This window comes from Lucilia cuprina, chromosome 6 (genome assembly GCF_022045245.1).
Source record: "Lucilia cuprina isolate Lc7/37 chromosome 6, ASM2204524v1, whole genome shotgun sequence".
Lineage (NCBI taxonomy): Eukaryota > Metazoa > Arthropoda > Insecta > Diptera > Calliphoridae > Lucilia > Lucilia cuprina.
This window is the reverse complement of record NC_060954.1, coordinates 59,407,932-59,432,096: the sequence shown is the minus strand read 5'-3', so window position 1 is coordinate 59,432,096 and position 24,165 is coordinate 59,407,932. Positions and strand designations below refer to the sequence as shown.

General features: G+C 27.8%; 2 protein-coding genes across 2 annotated transcripts; both read left to right on the top strand.

Annotated features, from left to right (window-relative positions):
- Positions 1 to 4,058: 4,058 nt before the first annotated feature.
- LOC111688271 lies at positions 4,059 to 7,575 on the top strand (the record flags this gene model as incomplete). Its single annotated transcript, XM_023450755.2, has 2 exons — positions 4,059 to 4,317; positions 6,668 to 7,575. Coding segments are annotated over 2 exons (714 nt in total), but the record flags the coding sequence as incomplete, so codon positions are not given.
- A 6,016-nt stretch (positions 7,576 to 13,591) lies between these two features.
- On the top strand, positions 13,592 to 22,900 carry LOC111688270 (U-scoloptoxin(19)-Tl1a). Its single transcript, XM_023450754.2, has 3 exons — positions 13,592 to 14,116; positions 22,303 to 22,452; positions 22,774 to 22,900. The coding sequence occupies exons 1-3, from the start codon at positions 13,999 to 14,001 to the stop codon at positions 22,893 to 22,895; spliced, it is 390 nt and encodes a 129-aa protein (XP_023306522.1). The 5' UTR covers positions 13,592 to 13,998; the 3' UTR covers positions 22,896 to 22,900.
- Positions 22,901 to 24,165: the final 1,265 nt, after the last annotated feature.

Below are 24,165 nucleotides of genomic sequence, written 5' to 3'. Positions count from 1 at the left end.
GTTTATAGTCTTTATAAAAATCTAGTCTACAGTCTTAACTGCAGTCAGGCTTATTCTCTTAACTAGAGTATATAGTATTGACAATAATCTAAGTAGTATATAGTCTCAACTATAGTATAGTCTATAGTCTTAACTATGGTCTATTCTAAAGTCTTGACTAGAGTTATAATGTCTATTATATTGTCCTAACTATAACCATAATGAAGTCTATTCTCTTAACTGTAGTCTTGATTATACTTATGACTATAGTCTAGTCTACTTTAACCTTAGATTAGTCAATGATCTTGACTATAGTATACTCTATAGTCGTTATAACAATCTAGTCTACAGCCTTAACTGCAGTCAGGTCTATTCCCTTAACTAGAGTATATAGTATTGACAATAATCTAGTATATAGTCTTAACTATAGTATAGTCTATGGTCTAAACTATGGTCTATTCTAATGTCTAGACTGTGATCTTGACTAGAGTGATAATGTCTATTCTATTGTCTAGGCTATAGACCTGACTATTATTTTTATTATATTATTTTATTATTATTTTTTGTTATTTTTTTATTTTTATTATTTTTGCTATAGTCTAGTCAACGACAATAGTCTAGTCTACATACTTAACTATAGTCAAGTTTATTATATAATCTTATTGTTTTTAGTCTAGTCTATAGTCTTGACTATAGCCTTCACTTAATTCTATAGTCTTAACTATATTCATATCGAAAGTGTTGACTGTTGTCAGGTTTATTCTCCGCACTATATTATACTCTTTACTCTCTTTAATGTCCAGATTTTAGATGATTTTATATTCCTGATTATAGTCGAGTCCATAGTCTAGATTACTTATTATTCTGGCATACAGTCTATAGTCCTCAATATGGTCTAGTTTTTAGTCATAAGTGCAGAGCAGACTTCACTACAATCAAGTTAATATTAATGACTACTTATAGTCAACACTAGAGACTGCCTAATGTCAATTCTATAGCAATAACTATAATAGGGTCGATTGATTCGATTCTAGTCTATAGACTTAATTGTAGTTTAGTCAATAGTTCTAACTATATAATTTTAAAAAATAAAAATTTAGATCTAAAAATTATTATATAAAATAATATTTTTATTTACTATTTTTTTTTTTAATATTAACATATTTTTAATTATTGATTTCCCGTAATTTAGCTTATAAATATTACAATTAAAAAAAAATTTAATAGGAACTATCAATTAAAATTCTATATTTAGACCCTGATTTCTATTAATACCCAAACTATTATAATAGTTATTTGCTTTACTTTTTTTAACGTAAATTGATAGTAAATATTTGATTATTTCAAATTATTTGTATATATTTTTAAAATAAATATTTGAATGCTATTAAATATTTAACAAACAATAACAAAAATAAATTTATTAATTAAATTTATTAACTTATTAAAAATTTCCATTTAAAACATGCAAAATTACAGCAACCAATTAACATTATGGGAAATTTTTGGCACATTTTTTTTCTTTAAAAAATCAAATTAAGTTAAACTTGATTAGAAAATAAATTGTTTGATCTACATGGCCACACAGACATGATCTAGAGATCATTTTAGCTAAAAAATAATAAAAAAAAAAACAAAATCTATTGTTATTAAAAAAAAAAATAATAAATCAGGTGCTAAAATCATGTGAATTCTTCTAATGCAAATATGAGAAAATAGTTAAGAATTTGATATTATTTAACCAGTTTTTTTGTTGAAAATTTATAGAAATTGTTTACTTTATATAGTTGTTATTGTTTGTAAACAAAATAATTGAAAATTTTATTAGAAAAATTAAATTAATATAAACATAAATACATACATAAAAAATAATATTAAAAAGTAGACAAAACAATGCGGTAGTTAATAATCAATCAAAATTGTTAGAATATTAAATTATTTCTATTAATTAACACACTTTGCAATTGTTTCAAATAGATATGTCGAGAGGTTTGAAATTTTTAATTGATTTGATGTACATTTTGTTCATTAGACGAAGGTTAGGCATAGAATTAAATAAGTTTATATCTAATGTCAAGACTATAGTATGTATGGTGAATAGTCATGACTATAGGCGGATCTATAGTAAAGACTAAGATTCATCTATAGTCAAGCGTACAGACTGATCCTTACTCAAGAGATTGATCTGTAGTCAAAACTGTAGACCGACCTTTAGTCAAGATCGGACCATATACTGTACCCTGAACTATAGTCAAGGTTATAGACTGATCTATAGTCAAGACTACAGACTGATCTATTATCGAGGCTAAAGATTCATCTATAGTCAAGACTATAGACTGATCTATAGTCAAGACTATAGATTGATCTATAGTAAAGACTATAGACTGATCTATAGTCAAAACTGCAGACTAATCTATAGTACAGACTACAGACTATAGACTGATCTATAGTCAACACTACAGACTGATGTATTATCGAGACTATAGACTGATCTATAGTCAAGAATATAGACTGATCTATAGTCAAGACTATAGACTGATCTTTAGTAAAGACTACAGACTGATCTATCTCTATAGTCAAGACTATAGACTGATCTATAGTCAAGACTATAGGCTGATCTATAGTCAAGACTATAGACTAATCTACAGTCAAGACTATAGACTGACTATAGGCTGATCTATAGTCAAGACTATAGACTGATCTAGAGTCAAGTATATAGACTGATCTATAGTCAAGACTATAGACTGATCTATAGTCAAGACTATAGACTGATCTATAGTCAAGACTATAGAATGATCTATAATTAAGACAATAGACTGATCTATAGTCAAGACTATAGACTGATCTATAGTCAAGACTATAGACTGATCTATGAAGACTATAGAACTATCAAGGCTATAGACTGATCTGTAGACAAGCCTATTGACTGATCTATAGTCATGACTATAGACTAATCCATAGTCAAGACTATAGACTAATCTATATTCAAGACTATAGACTGATCTTAAGTCAAGACTATAGAGTGATCTATAGCCAAGACTATAGACTGATCTATAGACAAGACTCTGGACTGTTCCATAGTCATGACTATAGACTAATCTATAGTCAAGACTATAAACTGTTCTTAATACAAGACTATAGAGTGATATATAGCCAAGACTATAGACTGATCTATAGATAAAACTCTGGATTGTTCTATAGTCATAGTCATTATATTTTAAAATAAGTTTGACAAACCTGCGATTCAAAATCTTATTACCTCGATAAATGTGCTTTGATAATGTTCTTTGATTTTTCTAGAAGCGATTACCGATTTTAACTGGATTCCTAAACCAGTTAAGAATGACGATACTTATTTTTAAAATTGTTTATTTATTTTATACCTGTTTTAATAATGCACTTGTTTTTTTTTTGTTAAAAACTGTAATAAATGTTAAAGAGGGTCTCTTTAATGAAAATTATAAAATGTATATGAGCCTAAGCTCGTAAATTAATTACAAATCCAAACAAATACTTAAAAATAGTATAACTAATTTGCGCATTTCACTTAAAAAAATATTCCAAACATTTTGAACAACTTGTTACCAAGTCCAAAGGTATTACGAAATACACGGTAAAATCTTGAAGAACTAAGTCAAGGTGTTTCACCGCAAAATAAAAAAAAGAGATAGCAACAAAGATAAAAACAACAATCATTAGAAAATAGTCACACGCCATTTATTAAAAAAATCAAATATTCATAAACTTAACATTAGATATCGAATAAGATAACTTATCAGACAAAGAGCAAAAAAAAAAAAGAAAATATTACCCACGACATAAAAAAATTTTGCTAGAAAACACCCCTTTAGAACATGAGAAAATTAGAAAAAAATATATTGCTCAATTTCAATTTGCTAATAAAATCAAAATAAATCATAATAATTTGTGTGTATAGTACAGCAAGTACAATTATATTTTATTGATAAGATAGAAGACACTTACATATAAGAGTGACACACACCAAACATTATTAATTTTACTCACTGTCAATTTTTTATCATTCAATATCAATATCATTTTTTTGCAACTAAATTAATTTTGCACTTTTCATTCTAATTTTATACTCATTTCTCTGTCTTTTATTGTTTTTATTTATATTTTTTCTACTTTCAGTAGTCACTGTTCTGTTGCCTTTAACACAGGGACAGGCATATCATTTTATAATCGGTCATCATCAGCGTAACTTCGATCAATTGTATCGGGAACCAAATAGCAGAACTTACGTAGCAGACACAAATTATTCGGATACAACTGCAGCTGATTTGGAAAATACAAATTCAACAATTATTGTTACCAGTAAGTTAGAAAATTTTTAAAATTCTTTAAAAATCGTCTCAAAAGTTAAGAGTTTACTTTCCGAACTGTGAAAATTAAAGAATATTAGAATTTGAGTGTCTAAATCAAGAAAAGTCTAAAAAGTTAAAAAATGTCTTTCATAAACTGTTTAACAAATAAGTAATGCACTTGTTGATTAGAGTTCACTTCCTTATGAATCAGTCTGAGTTTTTTTTTTTTTTACAAATTTCTAATTAAGTGGACAACAATGGAAAATGCTACACATTGTTCAAAACAATTTTTAATTATTAACAACCAGTTAAAATCTAATCAGAGTTTTGTATTTAATGGAAATATGGAATTAAAATTTATTTTATTTAAATGCTCCACATCTAACCGGAAGAGTTCGTAGAATATTTCATCGTTAAAACTTCATTCGTTGAGACCCTTTTTCGGCTTCAACGGACAGACGGACACAACGGACAGATCGCTTGATAATTTTTAAAATTAGACTAAATGTCTTTTTTTCCTACTAAGCGCATCAACATAACTTTATCGTATAAAAAGGAAATCAGACAGACTCTTTCTGATGACACCAATATATAGATTTACATGAAATATTTCATGTTATATTCTTGCTTTTAACGCTAGAAAAGCATTTTGTATAATTTTACCACCTAATCGAAATGTAAATTGTTGATCAATCGACCAAGTTCCAGCTAAGAGTTCTAGCTATCTTCTCGTGATAAATTCAAACGATATGTAAAAATTAACATAATACAAACTCTCCTTTATTCAATTCAAATAGATGTTTCTGATTCGATTTATGTCTCAGCTGTCTTTATCACAGTTATCAGATGAGAGTACAAATACGCTTTCAATTGGCATCGACTTTATCAAACATTAAAAGAGTATCGAACTACAACTCTCAGATATGATCTGTGCTAAATCAGTTTTCGAATGAGATCTCACTGACACGCTTACGGGCGTGTGAGCACAAGCGATCAAAAGAGATTTTGAAAAACTGACTGTAAAGAGGATCAAACTTCAACTCTCAAATATGATCTGTATTAAATCCGTTTTCGAATGAGCTATCACTGACACGCTTACTGGCATGTGAGCACAAGAGATTAACAGAGATTTTGAAAAGCTGAGTGGGAGAGTGACAATTATAAGAATATATTTATATATATTAGGTTTTAGTAGTGTTTTACACTGAGGCCCTATATTTATAGAATTCTTGAGGGTCTTCAAGTCTAGTATAGAACATGGTTTTGCAGCCTTATTTCGAGATATGAGTATATTAAACATAATTATGAAATTAAAAGTGCTATTCGGCGGGTTCAGTTGTATGGGGGCTTACCTAGCCCCATACAACTGAACCCGAAGCCTATTTTCAATAGGCTTCATCTACGGTACTATAGAAGATCATGTGCCAAATTTCATTGAATTTTCTCTAAAATTGCGACCTGTAGTTTGAATATAAGGTTAATAAGACCTATTCGGGGGTATAGTTGTATGGGGCTAGGTGAAATAATGGACCGATCTTAACAATTTTCAATCGTCCCTAGGACAATAAAAGATCGTGTACCAATTTTCATTGATTACAAGGTTTACTTGGACGGACGAACAGACTGGCGAACATAGCTAAATCGACTCTGAAAATGATTCTGAGCCGATTGGTCTACTTTAATGTGCGTTACAAACATCAGCACAAACCTAATAAACCCTGGACGTTCGGTGGCTAGGGTAACCCTATATGGTAGATAAAAGAGGTAATTGGAGACTGTCCGATCGAACTTCAGGGTTTTAACTTGATGTATAAAAAAAACTGAAAATTACATAATTTGAACTAAAAAGCTTTAAAGAGCAAAGTAATGTCGAAGTTTCAGATAAACGTTGTTAATATTTATATCTTTTTATAAAAACTTAACTATTTTTAGCAATTTTAAATCTCTATTAAACACTGTACCCTTCACAGATACTTGTGTCAAGTGTGGTTTGGCAAATAAACAACCTCTTAAAATACACCTGTTTTAACAATATTATTAAAAATTAATAAAAATGCCAAAACACACAAAATATAACAATAAATCTAAAAATAAACCTTAAACTAATAATAAGCAAAAGATAACACTGAAAGAAAAACATATATTAATTTCAAATAATAACACTTCAAAGGAAAATTAGCTCACAACAATGACAACTTAAATGAAACATATGATGAAATTCCCATTCTACAAAAACTAAAAAGGGGGTGTGTGTTGTTTACAACAATAAATTAATAAACATATTTTCATTACAAAACCAACTATAAATTTTAAAACCTTACTCAATAAAAGTTAATTTAAAATTTCTTTTAATGTTACAGCGGTACGTGAATCAAACGAATTATCACAGACTGCCATGGACATCATAACGATCGTTTGGTATGTGGCCACCTTTTTGGCTTTAGCTGCCTTCTTTTTACTTATGGCTTGCTCGGATAGACGATGTAGTGATACCCAACGTAATGCCAATATGAATACAAATGAAGCTCCCATACCACCACCCACACCCTCACCATCATACAGTGAATTTGCCCCGCCCAGTTATGACAGTGTTATGAAATTACAACATCAAAGTAAAAATACCATATTTGTCATACCATTTTCGGTGGAACCAACTGCTGCCAAAGATGGTGTTAATACCAGTGTGAATAACCAGGTCAATACAACAACAACGACAACAACAACAACAACAACTAATACTAATGCTAATGATCTGCCCTTAACTCCTAATATGAGTTTTTATACCATAAATGAACTGCAAAAATTAGGAAGTTAATGTCATTGGAGATTTATTTTTAAAAAATTATATTTTTTTTCTCCTAAAAGAGAAAAAATCTAAATGATACATTTCTTAAAAAGTATATCTGTGATATTTTAGGGCATTTTTTAATAATTTAGTTTAAAATAAAGGTTGTTAGCCGCTGTTTAAGGATTCTTTTATACATCATTTAACAAGGTTAAAGTCAAATCCATTTGGTCACTACTTTTTTTTGTATTATCTAGTTCCAAAGTGTTTGAGTACTTAAACGTTTTACTGTGTTAAGTGCATAGCCATTAGTATTTGTATTTAAGTTTAAATAATGATAAGACTGATTAAAGCATAATTTTTAGTTATGTAGTTGTCATTTTTCTGCTTTAAACCAATTTTGTATTTAAGTTTATTTTTTTGTATTAGTTAGGAAATAAAGTATGTACTTAAAAATAATGATAATAAATAATATATAAAAAATTAATAAAGTGCTTTTTTTATTATTTAATTTTTTATATAAAGTAAGATTTAGTTCTTCAAATGGGCCGTTATGTTAAGAGCTCTTTAAATTTTTTAATTTAAACTTAAGTTTGAATGTAGATATATATGTATGTATGAAAATTAAACAATTTCCTACAATGCAACAGTATTTTTTTCCATTCACACAACAAAAAGCTTCAAGACTATAAACTAGGTTAAAGACTAGACTAGACTATAGACTAGACTATAGACTAGACTATAGACTAGACTATAGACTAGACTATAGACTAGACTATAGACTAGACTATAGACTAGACTATAGCCTAGACTATAGACTAGACTATAGACTAGACTATAGACTAGACTATAGACTAGACTATAGACTAGACTATAGACTAGACTATAGACTAGACTATAGACTAGACTTTAATTTGATTAAATTTTACAAGTCTCAAAAAGAAATCACTCCACCAAGTGCTTACTTGCAGTATTTTCTTTATATTCTAACGATTGATCGAAAAATAATGTAAAAAGCTTTACTTTTTTGACTGTTTTCTTATCAGACACGTACAAAATAATATCATTGTTAAGGTTGTCTAAATACCAGCAATATTAATATTTATCTTTGTTTAAAATTCTTATCAATTTACCAAAGGGGTAAATCCCACAGAAATCTTTGTCAAAGAGTAATTTTTCTATTTAATTTAAATAAAAAGTGCGTAATTAAATAAGTAATAAATATATCAACATTTTATTGGTATATATTTTTAAATTAAACTTTTAATTCTAACGGATAATTATTTTCAAAAGCAAACATTTAAAAGCAATGTGTTTTAACGTAAAAGCTTTTATTTAGTTTTATGACGTTAGTCAACACTGAAATGTATAAAATGCTTTAAACAACAAGTTTTTTTTTGTGTTATTTCATTAACAGAACTATATATAACAGAAAAAAAGTTTTGTGTTATAGAAAGCTTTTATTTTTACATGTTGATAAAAGCTTTCATTAACATTTCCTAAACACGTAACTCATTTAACGCCAAACAGCAAATTACATTTATGGACTTAATTTTTGTTGAAATTTTTATAAAATATTTGTATTTCAGACTTTGAATAACATTCAGATGTTGATGACTTGATTCAATTATAACTTTTTTGTTAAATTTCTTAGAGAAGCACTCTTATTAACTTTATCTTACAATTGTTGAAAGGATTCGTTGACAAAAAATGTCGTTGTCAATAAACCATAAAAATAAGTACTTCTAAAATAATTACATTTATCACCACTTCAAAAGTAGCACTAAGAGATTTATTTGCCTTCTGTTTAAGTGATGTTTATTAAATTCATACGAAGCGAAAAGAATCAATTTTTTTTTTTTTAATTGAAGGTAATTTATATTGCACTGAAATTTTTTGAATCAATCAATTTTATTTTGGATTAGTTGAATAAATGCGTGTAATCTATTCATTTATGTTAATATTTTTTGAGTCCAATTAGTTGTATTCTATAATACTACAATTTCACTTTCTATTATCTTTCAAAAAAGAACATAAAATTACTTCCTGGTAATGACTTCAGAAGTAGTAAAATTGGAATCAAATAAAAAGAACGTCCTTCCTTTGACAAGCCTGCGTTAAAATGATTACTTCTTCAGGCATTTTTCAGTACTACCATGGAGTAAGTTCCACTTCTTTTTTATTTTAATTCTAGTTCTTTTTTTGCTGGTAAGATCATTTGTCTCCATGCATGTGATCATCTAAGTGAAGTCTTGGGCTAATATTGCCTATTCACAAGGGCGAGATTCTGGACAATCCTTATGAAATTTAGTGACGGAATTTTTATTAACACAAAAGTTATATTTTTCTGAATTTTATCTTGACACTAGCATCAAGTGAATTATGGATATTCATGATATTTTCTTGGGATTTTGATAAGGACTTGGGTTATATAGAGCTTTATTTACGAAAATCTGCAATAATATTTATAAAAAAACAAGTTTTGCAGATACTTGTAGATAGATTAGAATTTTGAACTCAAAAGATCACAGACACAGACGGACGAAGAGACGGACATAGGTTAATCAAAAGTGATTATGAACTGATAGTACATACTAATATTTTTGGCATTACAAACATCAGCACAAACAAATACATATTATCTTCCCCACTATACTGGTGTATGATATAAAAATTTTAGTTTTGTAAACTTTAGAAATGACTTCTCTGTATACCTATTCCTACATAGGTTACGACATTCAATTGTAAATAATTATTTAATAACATACTTTTCAATAACTGCTACATATCGTCTGGACTACATACTATCGAATTTATTCCAATAACATCTTCGTGTTAAATTAATGACTTAAAATGCTGTTGTGTAAGTAAAGGTTATCTAATCTCTTGCCATATAAACCCCAAAGGATCATGAGAGAAGCTTAATCTTCCTTTGTCGGGGAAACCCTCATATGTCGCAGTACCACACTACTGAGGTGGCTTGTGTTGTTTTGGCAACAGCACCTAGAGAACGGGGAAATTAGTAGTTCGAAACACGTTTTTACAAGGTAATGAAAGTTTTTGTCGGATCCGTACTAGTTCCAAAGGGAAACCTTTAAAGTTTCTAGAGTGTTCGTGGTATAATAATTAATTCGCTTAAATCGTTTCAATTATCTAATATAAATTCTAGGAATTTAATAAATTCTAAAAACACCATAACAATTTCAGGTCAAAGGTGAAAAGATTGGCAAAATTTTTTTTGTGATTCACATTAAAATATGAAAATGATAATGATAATGTCTTAATATGAAAGTTTATTTAAAGAACCCGAATTGAGTCATATTTTATTTATATAATTGAAATCTCAGAACTATGCGATTAAATAGGTATCACGTTTTGCAAACATTTCCTCAATAATGCTCTAGTTTTTTAGTTGAATTTTTTTATATAAAAAGTGATTTTTTCTTTAAATCAATAAAACGTTAATTTGATTTAAAATAAAATAAACAATCTGTTAAGTTTAACAAGAATAGGTAAATATTTATGTTAAGGTGTTATATATTATTTAGAACTTGGGGAATTTTTTTACGCTAAACAACTGTTTATAGATTCCAAACATGTGCAAGGTATTTTGTTATAAAAAAGTTCCTAAAGTTAAGAAAAAAATAAATTAAAAAAATATATTTTGCTTTACTAAAAATTCATCATAGTTTACTTATGCCATGTGAATATTTCAAATACAAAAATTATGATTTACTACTGTATACAATTAACATTTATCTTTTTAGCATTCAAGTTATTATTTATCTTTTAACTATTAAATTTCATGTGCACAATTTCAAATTGCAGATATGCTTCGTTAAATGTTTTTTAAAAACCGGTAGAAATGCAAATATATATTTTTTTATTTTATTACTGTTTTTCACTTGTGTCATAAAATTGAACGCAATTATTAATTTTGTAACAAATTTCAATGTTTATTTACAAACCGTAATAATCACCAGCAAAACAAAAAAACAAAATAATTTATTAAAAAAAAATAATAATAATAATAAAAATTTAGCTAAGCGTGCTAAAATGTAGGCGATAACAAGATCAGAGAGTGATCATCATATTTTGCAGCACCAAAAGAGCTTCTCACATTTTGCAAGAGATGGTGATTATTAAATAGTTATGGTACTTTTTTTTGAAATATGTACTATATGTACATAAAAGTACTTTTTATTAAAAGGTTCTTTTTTTTGGTTTTAATTAGGATGGCGGTGCATTAAGCACTCAATTGCCAGGTTATCACACGTTCGTCCGTAGAAACCCCCACCACATGACCTATACCTTCATATAGGAAGTTGGAGCATCCGGACTTGATTTCATCAAAAATGGTCTCCACCAGAAAAAAGTTCTAGAGTTTTAATGGTCTCCACCAGTATATAAGTATTTGAGTTTAAATGGTCTGTCCCAAGTTATATCGTGAGTATTTTATGGTCTCCACCAGCGAGACGCAAAACTGTCGAAAGCCAGGCAACAAACACGCGTTTAAGATATAAACGCGATGACGCGAGAGTTGTTCCCCAACTCAGACTTGAATTACGACTCGAGGTTGTTTTTTATAAATAAAATTTACTGTAAAGATAACATAAATGTGACCTTCTGTATCGATAATACTTTGGTAAAAGCTTATTCTTTGAATAACAACGAAATTTTTAAAATTATTTTTTTTTTATAAAAACAGATTTTCATGTTAAAATTAGCCTTTTGTGTAAAATGTATGGTTTTAAGTAAAAATGTGAAACAAATTTTTTGTCTAATATGTGAACCCGTGGACTTTTTGTGTAAAAGTGACTGTTTGTGTATAAAGTAATATTTTGTGTAATATATGACTTTTTGCGTAAAAAGTGACTTTTTGTGTAAAAAGTGACTTTTTGTGTAAAAAGTGGCTTTTTGTGTAAAAAGTGGCTTTTTGTGTAAAAAGTGGCTTTTTATGTAAAAAGTGGCTTTTTATGTAAAAAGTGGCTATTTATGTAAAAAGTGACTTTTTGTGTAAAAAGTGACTTTTTGTGTAAAATGTGGCTTTTTGTGTAAAAAGTGACTTTTTGTGTAAAAAGTGACTTTTTGTGTAAAAAGTGACTTTTTGTGTAAAAAGTGACTTTTTGTGTAAAAAGTGACTTTTTGTGTAAAAAATGACTTTTTGTGTAAAATGTGCCTTTTGTGTAAAAAGTGACTTTTTGTGTAAAAAGTGATTTTTTGTGTATGAAGTTACTTTTTGTGTAAGAAGTTACTTTTTGTGTAAGAATTTACTTTTTGTGTAAGAAGTTACTTTTTGTGTAAAAAGTTACTTTTTGTGTATGAAGTTACTTTTTGTGTATGAAGTTACTTTTTGTGTAAGAAGTTACTTTGTGTAAAAAGTGACTTTTAGTGTAAAAAGTGACTTTTTGTGTAAAAAGTGACTTTTTGTGTAAAAAGTGACTTTTTGTGTAAAAAGTGATTTTTGTGTAAAAAGTGGCTTTTTATGTAAAAAGTGACTTTTTGTGTAAAAAGTGAATTTTTGTGTAAAAAGTGACTTTTTGTGTAAAAAGTGAATTTTTGTGTAAAAAGTGACTTTTTGTGTAAAAAGTGAATTTTTGTGTAAAAAGTGACTTTTTGTGTAAAAAGTGACTTTTTGTGTAAAAAGTTACTTTTTGTGTAAAAAGTTACTTTTTGTGTATGAAGTTACTTTTTGTGTATGAAGTTACTTTTTGTGTAAGAAGTTACTTTGTGTAAAAAGTGACTTTTTGTGTAAAAAGTGACTTTTTGTGTAAAAAGTGACTTTTTGTGTAAAAAGTGACTTTTTGTGTAAAAAGTGCCTTTTTGTGTAAAAAGTGACTTTTTGTGTAAAAAGTGACTTTTTGTGTAAAAAGTAACTTTTTGGGTAAAAAGTAACTTTTTGTGTAAAAAGTAACTTTTTGTGTAAGAAGTCACTTTTTGTGTAAACATTTACTTTCTGTGTAAAAGGTGACTTTTTGGATAAACACCTTATGTATAAAAATTGACTTTTTGTGTACAAAGTGACTTTATGCGTAAAAAAAACGAAGTATAAAAAATGATTCTTCTGTAAAAGGTGACTTTTTGTGTGAAAAGTGACCTTTTAGTAAGAAGTGACCTTTTGGGTATAACTTCTTGTTTAAAAAGTTTCTTTTTGTGTAAAAATAGACTTTTTATATAAGAAGAGACATTCTGTATAAAACAGAAAACTAACTAACTAATTAACTACTTAACCAACTAACCCGATTTATGAATCGATTCCTATAGATCATATGTCACAGAAAAAAAGTACTTTCAACAAAAATTTCCGAAAAAAAGTACTTTACTCTTATCATACTCTACTCATAAACCAACAGCAAATCGCCACAAGTACGCGAGAGAAATATTAATACAACAACTAAAACGTTGCCTCTTTTCTTATGAATTGACTAGATAGATTCAATTCAACAGTTCCAACAACTTGACTAGCTGATTGTAATAGTTGATCAAAAAAGAAAAAACATTTGTGTTGACAGTTGTGCGAAACATTTCACGCAGTTAAATACGAAAAGAAAATCGCAATTATCAGACAAAATATAAAAATCAGAAATAAAACAAATTTATATATTCATCCACAACTAAAACAAATTTGAATACAAAAAAGAAAAATACAAAAAAAAAAAAAAAACGTTGTGAATTTTATTTTATTCCTGCTGCTGATGAGTGGTTTATATTTTCGTGTTGTTCACAAAAAATATTTGTTGTTTTTATAAAAAGATTCATCGAACAATTTAGAACATTCAGTTGAAAACAGACCGTGGTGATCAAAACAAGTGTTAAATAAATTCCAAAAAATTTTTTTATATATTTAAAATAAATTTTGAAAATTAAAAGAAAAACTTTTCTGTAAAAATCCGAAAACAAACAAACATGTCTTACAAATCAATTTTATATGTTTATGGTGTAATTGCGATCACATTAATATCGATTCACTGCATAACAGCCAACATCAGTGATAATGAAGTCAATGATACTCCTGAAACCTATAGTATGTATCTATGAAATATTATTATTATTATTTTTTAAGTTAAAATATGAAAAACTTGCAAAATACAATCACTTTTATGGTGACTATGTATTTTTTATTGCTGGATGTTTTGCTAAAATTATCTATTAGTTTTTGAACTTTTGATCTGTTTTTTATATTTAATTCATAGTTATAATATGAATAATACAACATTTATAGTTGTTGTTATAATAAAGTTTTTTTCTAATTTTTTGCTCAGTACTTGGTTTATTTATAATCAATTGCGCAATTTATTTGTGGCAAAAAAAACTGATCTGAAAAACGCATTGATTTGTCTGAAAATTTATAAAAAAACGGTGTTTTTATTTTGCATTTATTTATTTTACAATTAAAACCCTGACATTGACATTTTACTTATTTGCAGTGTGATAATTGGGTTAAATTTGATTTTGTGTAAAAAATTGATAAACTTTGTTAATGCTGTTGTTTACAATTCATGATCTGTGGATGAGAATGAGATGATATATGATGTTATAATACGTTTTACTTTCAATGGAAAGTGTCTTATCAATTTTCTAGAAATAATAATTGAAAACATTTGTTTAAAATGTTTCAATTTCTTATCACAGAAGATTAGTATGCATTTTTTAGAGGACTCACATTGGACTCAATGGTGCTCATTGCAAAATTTTAGACAAAATATTTTACAGACAAAATATCTTACGAGAGAGACAACAAGAAAGAGAGGTTTTGGACATGGACAAATTCAGTAGACACATCGATAACACAATAAATTGTGAAAATCGAATGATCACTATAGTGATCATAGTTAATATAATTGATTTGAACGCTAACCCAGAAAAAACTTACATTAAAGAGCAATTTAACTTCCAATAACGCTGCTCATTTTATTTTGCGTCAAAGAATAGTTTTTTACACAGAAAAGCTAAGCTAAACTAGACTATAGACTAGACTATAGACTAGACTATAGACTAGATTATAGACTAGACTATAGACTAGACTATAGACTAGACTATAGACTATAGACTAGACTATAGACTAGACTATAGACTATAGACTAGACTATAGACTAGACTATAGACTAGACTATAAACTAGACTATAGACTAGACTATAGACTAGACTATAGACTAGACTATAGACTAGACTATAGACTAGACTATAGACTAGACTATAGACTAGACTATAGACTAGACTATAGACTAGACTATAGACTAGACTATAGACTAGACTATAGACTAGACTATAGACTAGACTATAGACTAGACTATAGACTAGACTATAGACTAGACTATAGACTAGACTATAGACTAGACTATAGACTAGACTATAGACTAGACTATAGACTAGACTATAGACTAGACTATAGACTAGACTATAGACTAGACTATAGACTAGACTATAGACTAGACTATAGACTAGACTATAGACTAGACTATAGACTAGACTATAGACTAGACTATAGACTAGACTATAGACTAGACTATAGACTAGACTATAGACTAGACTATAGACTAGACTATAGACTAGACTATAGACTAGACTATAGACTAGACTATAGACTAGACTATAGACTAGACTATAGACTAGACTATAGACTAGACTATAGACTAGACTATAGACTAGACTATAGACTAGACTATAGACTAGACTATAGACTAGACTATAGACTAGACTATAGACTAGAATAGACTAGACTATAGACTATAGACTATAGACTAGACTATAGACTAGACTATAGACTAGACTATAGACTAGACTATAGACTAGACTATAGACTAGACTATAGACTAGACTATAGACTAGACTATAGACTAGACTATAGACTAGACTATAGACTAGACTATAGACTAGACTATAGACTAGACTATAGACTAGACTATAGACTAGACTATAGACTAGACTATAGACTAGACTATAGACTAGACTATAGACTAGACTATAGACTAGACTATAGACTAGACTATAGACTAGACTATAGACTAGACTATAGACTAGACTATAGACTAGACTATAGACTAGACTATAGACTAGACTATAGACTAGACTATAGACTAGACTATAGACTAGACTATAGACTAGACTATAGACTAGACTATAGACTAGACTATAGACTAGACTATAGACTAGACTATAGACTAGACTATAGACTAGACTATAGACTAGATATAGACTAGACTATAGACTAGACTATAGACTAGACTATAGACTAGACTATAGACTAGACTATAGACTAGACTATAGACTAGACTATAGACTAGACTATAGACTAGACTATAGACTAGACTATAGACTAGACTATAGACTAGACTATAGACTAGACTATAGACTAGACTATAGACTAGACTATAGACTAGACTATAGACTAGACTATAGACTAGACTATAGACTAGACTATAGACTAGACTATAGACTAGACTATAGACTAGACTATAGACTAGACTATAGACTAGACTATAGACTAGACTATAGACTAGACTATAGACTAGACTATAGACTAGACTATAGACTAGTATAGACTAGACTATAGACTAGACTATAGACTAGACTATAGACTAGACTATAGACTAGACTATAGACTAGACTATAGACTAGACTATAGACTAGACTATAGACTAGACTATAGACTAGACTATAGACTAGACTATAGACTAGACTATAGACTAGACTATAGACTAGACTATAGACTAGACTATAGACTAGACTATAGACTAGACTATAGACTAGACTATAGACTAGACTATAGACTAGACTATAGACTAGACTATAGACTAGACTATAGACTAGACTATAGACTAGACTATAGACTAGACTATAGACTAGACTATAGACTAGACTATAGACTAGACTATAGAAGACTATAGACTAGACTATAGACTAGACTATAGACTAGACTATAGACTAGACTATAGACTAGACTATAGACTAGACTATAGACTAGACTATAGACTAGACTATAGACTAGACTATAGACTAGACTATAGACTAGACTATAGACTAGACTATAGACTAGACTATAGACTAGACTATAGACTAGACTATAGACTAGACTATAGACTAGACTATAGACTAGACTATAGACTAGACTATAGACTAGATATAGACTAGACTATAGACTAGACTATAGACTAGACTATAGACTAGACTATAGACTAGACTATAGACTAGACTATAGACTAGACTATAGACTAGACTATAGACTAGACTATAGACTAGACTATAGACTAGACTATAGACTAGACTATAGACTAGACTATAGACTAGACTATAGACTAGACTATAGACTAGACTATAGACTAGACTATAGACTAGACTATAGACTAGACTATAGACTAGACTATAGACTAGACTATAGACTAGACTATAGACTAGACTATAGACTAGACTATAGACTAGACTATAGACTAGACTATAGACTAGACTATAGACTAGACTATAGACTAGACTATAGACTAGACTATAGACTAGACTATAGACTAGACTATAGACTAGACTATAGACTAGACTATAGACTAGACTATAGACTAGACTATAGACTAGACTATAGACTAGACTATAGACTAGACTATAGACTAGACTATAGACTAGACTATAGACTAGACTATAGACTAGACTATAGACTAGACTATAGACTAGATATAGACTAGACTATAGACTAGACTATAGACTAGACTATAGACTAGACTATAGACTAGACTATAGACTAGACTATAGACTAGACTATAGACTAGACTATAGACTAGACTATGGACTAGACTATAGACTAGACTATAGACTAGACTATAGACTAGACTATAGACTAGACTATAGACTAGACTATAGACTATAGACTAGACTGTAGTCAAGACTATAGACTAGACTGTAGTCAAGACTATAGACTAGACTATAGACGTTTTTCCCTGCATTTCTTTTTTTAAATACGTTCCAACTAAAATATGCTCTTTGCTTAGTAATTTACATTTTTTTTTCAAAAATATATTGGCTTTATGACAATTTTTTTTCTTATAACTAATTTTATTAGCAACAAATTCAATTTTATTTTTATTTTAATTAAAAACAAATAAATAAACTAAATTCAAGTCAATGAACCTTGCATTATGCTTAAAAGTGATTAATTTAAACAAGAAATTATCATTTAAAATTAACATCACATTAAAAGCCTGGACGTTTGCTGGTTTGTCCGTCTTCACGATCTGACGTATGTACGTGATTACTTAATTAAGTGTTGTTTGAATTGAATGACCTTGTTGTAAAATAAAAATTCATAATATATTAACAAATATTAATCGATTATTTATGAACGATTAATCGTTTGGAAAGGTGTTAATTAAGAAAGTTTTCACAAGTAATTTTCTTTACAATGAAAATTGTTTATTAGAGGTAAATTACATTTTTTTCAGAAAGTAATCTAAATTTAAAAAAATAAAAAATAAAATTAATTTTTTTTACTAAATTTTTAGTTTGTTCTCCATTAACGATTAATTGTTGTCACTAATCGCTGTGCATTGATAAATTGTTGATATACGAACGTGCCTTAAGAGTTCAATTTAAATTAATTCAATAAACGTTTGTTTGGACTTGTTTTCTATTAACATTCAAATGCTAATATCTTACAAGAACAGAGCTTTAAATAACTTAAATCTTACAAAAATACCGACTTTTACTTTTTCAAAGTTTCCATCAATTATTTCTACCATTTTAATTAATAGTTGTCATTTCAGTTCCAAGTTATGTTCTTTATTAAGTTTCTTAATAAAACTATAATTAAATCAATTAAATTTGTTATTGACATGTAGAAATTTCAATATTATTTAACGCAAAACATTTAGATGTTTTTAATAATTTTAATAAAATATATATTTTTCAAAAATATAATAAGTTTTATTGAAAGATTTAATACCTTTAGATAACTTATCACCTATTCCAAGAAATCATAAATAGTTTTGTTTTCAAAATTTATAATTTTAATGTTAAAAACTCCAATTGAAAGAAAGTCAAGAAACAATTGAATATTTCAACTTTTGTATGCTGTAATGTTTAAAAAAATTATCTTTAATTTTTTTGTTACTTTTTTTTGCAATCTGGTTTCTTCTCATTTAAAAATTATATAATAATAAAACACATAATCATTGCATAAAATTAAAGATAAAGTTTAAAACGAAAAAAAAGACACTTCACAAAGCCATCTGTCATACATTGACAGTTTATTGACTCAAAAAAAAAAAAAAAAAAAACTCGTGACTAAATCCGCATCTGTTTTTTGTATTATTTTTATGAAATTGTTAAAAGTATTCAATCTGAAGTGAATATGTAGAAAATTGGGTCAGCGCCTTGCAAATTTACTATAAACAAAAGTGTTTTAAAAGCAAAATTTTGTTTATTTTTTTTTTTGCGGTTTGAATGAAAGAAAAGGTTATCTTAATAAAGATAATAATTTTAAATAAAAGTAATTAAGGGCAACAAGAAATTTTCAATTTATATTTTTAAAGTAAACTTTTTTAAATGCCATATGTTTTTAGCGATTGTGTTTATAATTTGGCAAAGAACATATGACTTCTTTAAAGTTGACAGTTTCATAGAATCAAACGAAGACAAGAGCTAGATATTTTTCTATTGGTCGAGTTTGAAAATGGTACTAATGGTATTTTAGAACTCTCAATGTATCGAACGTAAGCATCTGCCTTGATGGCAAAATTTTTTCTTTCTCGGTCAAGTTCGGATCCATCAATTGCCACTAAATTTGACTCAAACTATCAAGTTCCTTGCCAAAGTAGTTCTGATAAACGAGGATAAATAGCACCCCGATAAAACAATAAATTATGAAAAACTAATGGACCTAAATCTAATTGACATCTTTTCGAATAATGTCTAGATTATGTCAACTTATGACAGTGGATCCTAGTCAATTTCTTTTTCAACTTTTGCTTTAGTTTTAATATACATATATGAAGGCGCGGATCCACCGGGGAAAAGGGATGTACTCCCCCTACTCATACAAAATATAAAAATGAGGAAAAAAGAAAAAAAAAATAAGTAGAAAAAAAACAGGAGTTAACCCACCACTCCCCCCCCCCCCCCCCCCCCCCAAAAAAAAAAAAAACACTCTAGCTGGATCCGCAGCTGTTGCATATATGTATATACGGTTGATGGAACAGTACCTTTCAGTACCGAATTTTCTTTTTATAGAAAATTGAATTGAAATTGAAAAAAAGTTCTGTAAAAGAAATTATCTTCTCTAAACTGTGCATCACTTTTTTCACAGAGAAAAACTATTTTCTTTCTATGTGTAAGTCGTTATAAATGTACTTAAAATTAATGCAGACGGTATGTAGTAGTTATTATAGAGTAATTACAGTATTTTTATTAAAAAGCTAATAAATACTCGCTCTAAACATATGGACTAGCAAAAGTATTATAGGACAGATAAATCGGACGATAAAATGTCTGTTTCGACAGTTATCGTTTAAGAAGGTATCTTTAGATTATACAAAATAAACAAAATTTTTATAGAAATTAACCTTGGTAAGTTAGTTATTTATAAAGATACATATGTGAAGTAATTGCCTTCTCCAGTCAGTGTTGTCTCCTTAACACAGTTGTCTTTAGAAATCATATTCTTAAGTCAGTTTCTTTTTACAGAAAATTGTATTCTGAAAAAGTTTTCTGCAAGAGACTTGTTGTATAGAAAAGTGTATTTCTAAAGTAATTTTATATAGAAAAATGATTTCTAAAGTAATTTTATATAGAAAAATGATTTTTTTTAACGTTTAGTTTTCTGTAAAAGATCTTGTCTCTGTTAAATGGTATTCTATAGAACAGTTTTCTTTATAGAAAACAATATTGTAAGTGAAAATGTTTTACTTAAATAAATAATGGATTTTTTTTTTAGTAAAAACAAGTTTTTATATGATAAATTGAAAAATCGACTTGAAGGCTTTAATTTTTTCAACAAAAACACGTCTTTATAAATAATATGATTTTTCATAATAAATATGATTTTTATATGATATTTATAATTATTAGAAATCACATTTATCTTCAAAGACAAGATTTTTTATCAAAGATGCTTTGTGTTAGTAAAAATATTTTAAAAAAAGTTATTTAAAAAATATGATTATTATCAGATATATGAAAATTTCTTCAACATTATGATTTCTTTATCAAAACTACGAAATTTTCATAAAAAAATTGATTTTTGCCAAAAAAAAAAAAAATAAATTTTGATATATTCACGGAGGAGAGAATCGAACGGAAAGACAAAATAGCTGCAGTGAGTTTAAAAAGGTGCATATATAGAGAACAGCTTTGTTCCTTGACAAGAATATTAATCATCAGCATAATAATACAATTCAAAAAGTATTTTCTTAACTAGATTTGTATTTTTCATAATAAGTCTGCTTAAGAAAGGTCTTGTTAAACACAATACAACTCTTCATACCGAAGGGTATAAACTACTTCCCTATTAGAGATTCTAAGGCCATCTTGCCGATGTGTTGGTCAGTCTGTCTATTGGTCTACAAATACATTCTGGATCTTTTTAGATTCTTAAGTAATCTATACATGTATGTCTATTCGTCCCTTAACACGAAAATTGATCGTCTGGCATAATTCCAATAAAGTATAGAGAGCTCGTGCAAGCAGCTCTTAAATAAATAAGTTTTTTTTTTCTAAATAAATGAGATCTTCAGAGAGATCTTTGTTGACGTAAATTTGTAATCTTACTCCGAATTTCGTTTGTTACACATACAAATATCGGCCATAGACCAACAAAAGGTGATCATGTCTTTCCGTCAGTCCGTTATCTGTTGAACTACAAGAGTACTATATAAGTATCATACATATAAGTAATCTAGCCCAGTATGTATGTTTATGTGTTGAAGACATGATTGATCATGATTGAATTTTATAAATTTATTTTATGACTCTGAATCATTTCGTTTGTAAAAAAAAAAATATAAAAATATATGGTCATAGAACAACAAAAGGTGTTTATGTCTGTCCGTCAGTCCATTTATCTGTTGACCCACAAAAGAACTATATAAGTATCTAGTACTTAATAAGTAATCTAACCTATTATGTCTGTTCATTTGTTGAAAACATGGTCATAAATAAATTTTATTAAATTATTTAAAGGATATTAATATACCAATTAAATAAAATATATTTTCCTTTTTTTCAAATTCTTAGTGGTCCAAGGTGTCAAAGTCTATCAAGGTGATCGAGAATGCGTTTTAGTAGGTGGTTTGTGTGTACACAGCAGCGATTGTAATGAACCCACCAGCAACAAAGGATTGTGTCCCTCAAATGCCCATCGTGGCGTTGAATGCTGTTATGAATGTAAGTTAGAAATAATAAATTACACAAACAAATTAACTTATTTTAAACTTGCAACACTTTTTTTTTATCAAATTACTAACACACTCAAACAAAATAACACAAATAATAAATATAGTAAAATTCCAAACAAAATAAGACAAAAATTTTAACATTAAAAAAACTAACACAAAACAATTCCTTAAACATATAGAAAAAAAAGAATCTAATTGGTATTATTTGCATTTCTATTCCTTCCATTATAATCCCATTTAATTTCATATAAACAATGAACAACAATGTCTACTTCAACGATATAAAAAAAAACAATAATACTGACTCCAGTACCTGTAAGGCCAGCTCCCTGTAAAGAACATTTGGGTCAATGTATGGATCGTTGCCACAAAACTCTTATAAGACCGGGTACAGATTGTGAAAATGGTCAAAAATGCTGTGTTTTAATTTAAGTCTATAAAAAAATATTAATGAAATGAATTTAAAAATGAGCAAGAAATCATTATATATATATTTTTTAAATAATAATTTTATATATTTGTAAAATTATGTACTAAATTTTAGATTTTAAGTGTGAAAAAAAACAAAATAATATTTTGTTTTGTGTAAAATTATTTTATATTTAAAGAATTCACAAATATTTGCATATATTTCAATATTTAGTTTCAATATTTTCCATAACAGTTATAATTTAGCTGTGAATATTTTATTTAATTTTTAAATTTTTATTTTTGATTTGTGAATTCTATAATTGTATTAATATTTAATTTTTTTTTAAATTTACTTTATACATCTTACGTTGACAGCTGATTTTTTTTAGTTTTATATTTTCATAAAAATTATTTAATTTCTTATTTATAATTTTTAATAATATTTATAATGAAAATAAAATTGTACTATTAAATGAAAAGGAAAATACAAGATTTTATTCGTACAAGTTACAGCAGGTTTTCTAAAGCTTATAATTCTCAACAGGTTGGTAATAAAACTTGTATAAAGCTAATAATCAAGTTAAAATTTTGAATCGAAAAAAAAACTCAACTAAAAAATCGTCTTAAAATATCTAGATATTTCCAGCAATATGTTATTTCTAAATTTAAACAAATAAAGAACCAGGAAGTAAAAATATTACAACGAATTATCATTTTCTTTCCCCAGCAAAAGTTCAACTATCCACAGTTCAAATTCATGAACAAATTTAACGTCATTGCCTAAAAAAAAAATTTAGCCCTCGACCATAATCGAATGTCTGGGCCAAATTTAATTAATAAACAAAACATATAAAATGATCAACGCCCTAATAGTACATTGAACTTAAAAAAAATACACAGTAAGGTACCTAAAAAATGCTCCTCCTTTTCCAAATTTACACGATCATTATTTGTAATTCCGAAGCACATGTTTCACACGCAAAACAAAATTTTTCACTACTGACCTCTAAAACCTAAAGAAAACAAAAACAACAACGAAAAATATAAACAAAATAAATTTTCCAGAAATAAATGGCCTTGTTAAATTTTAGAATTAATGAAAAAAAATATATATTTGAAAAAATTTCAAACTAAAAAACAAATTCACTCAGTTGTCGTCACATGTGTGTGCGTGTACGTACAGCAAAACATTTTGTGAATGCGTTGCGAGCGACACCTCACAAGTTGTTGAAAAATAATTCTATTTTTATATAAAATACAAAATAATAAATTAAATTGAGAGACAAAATTG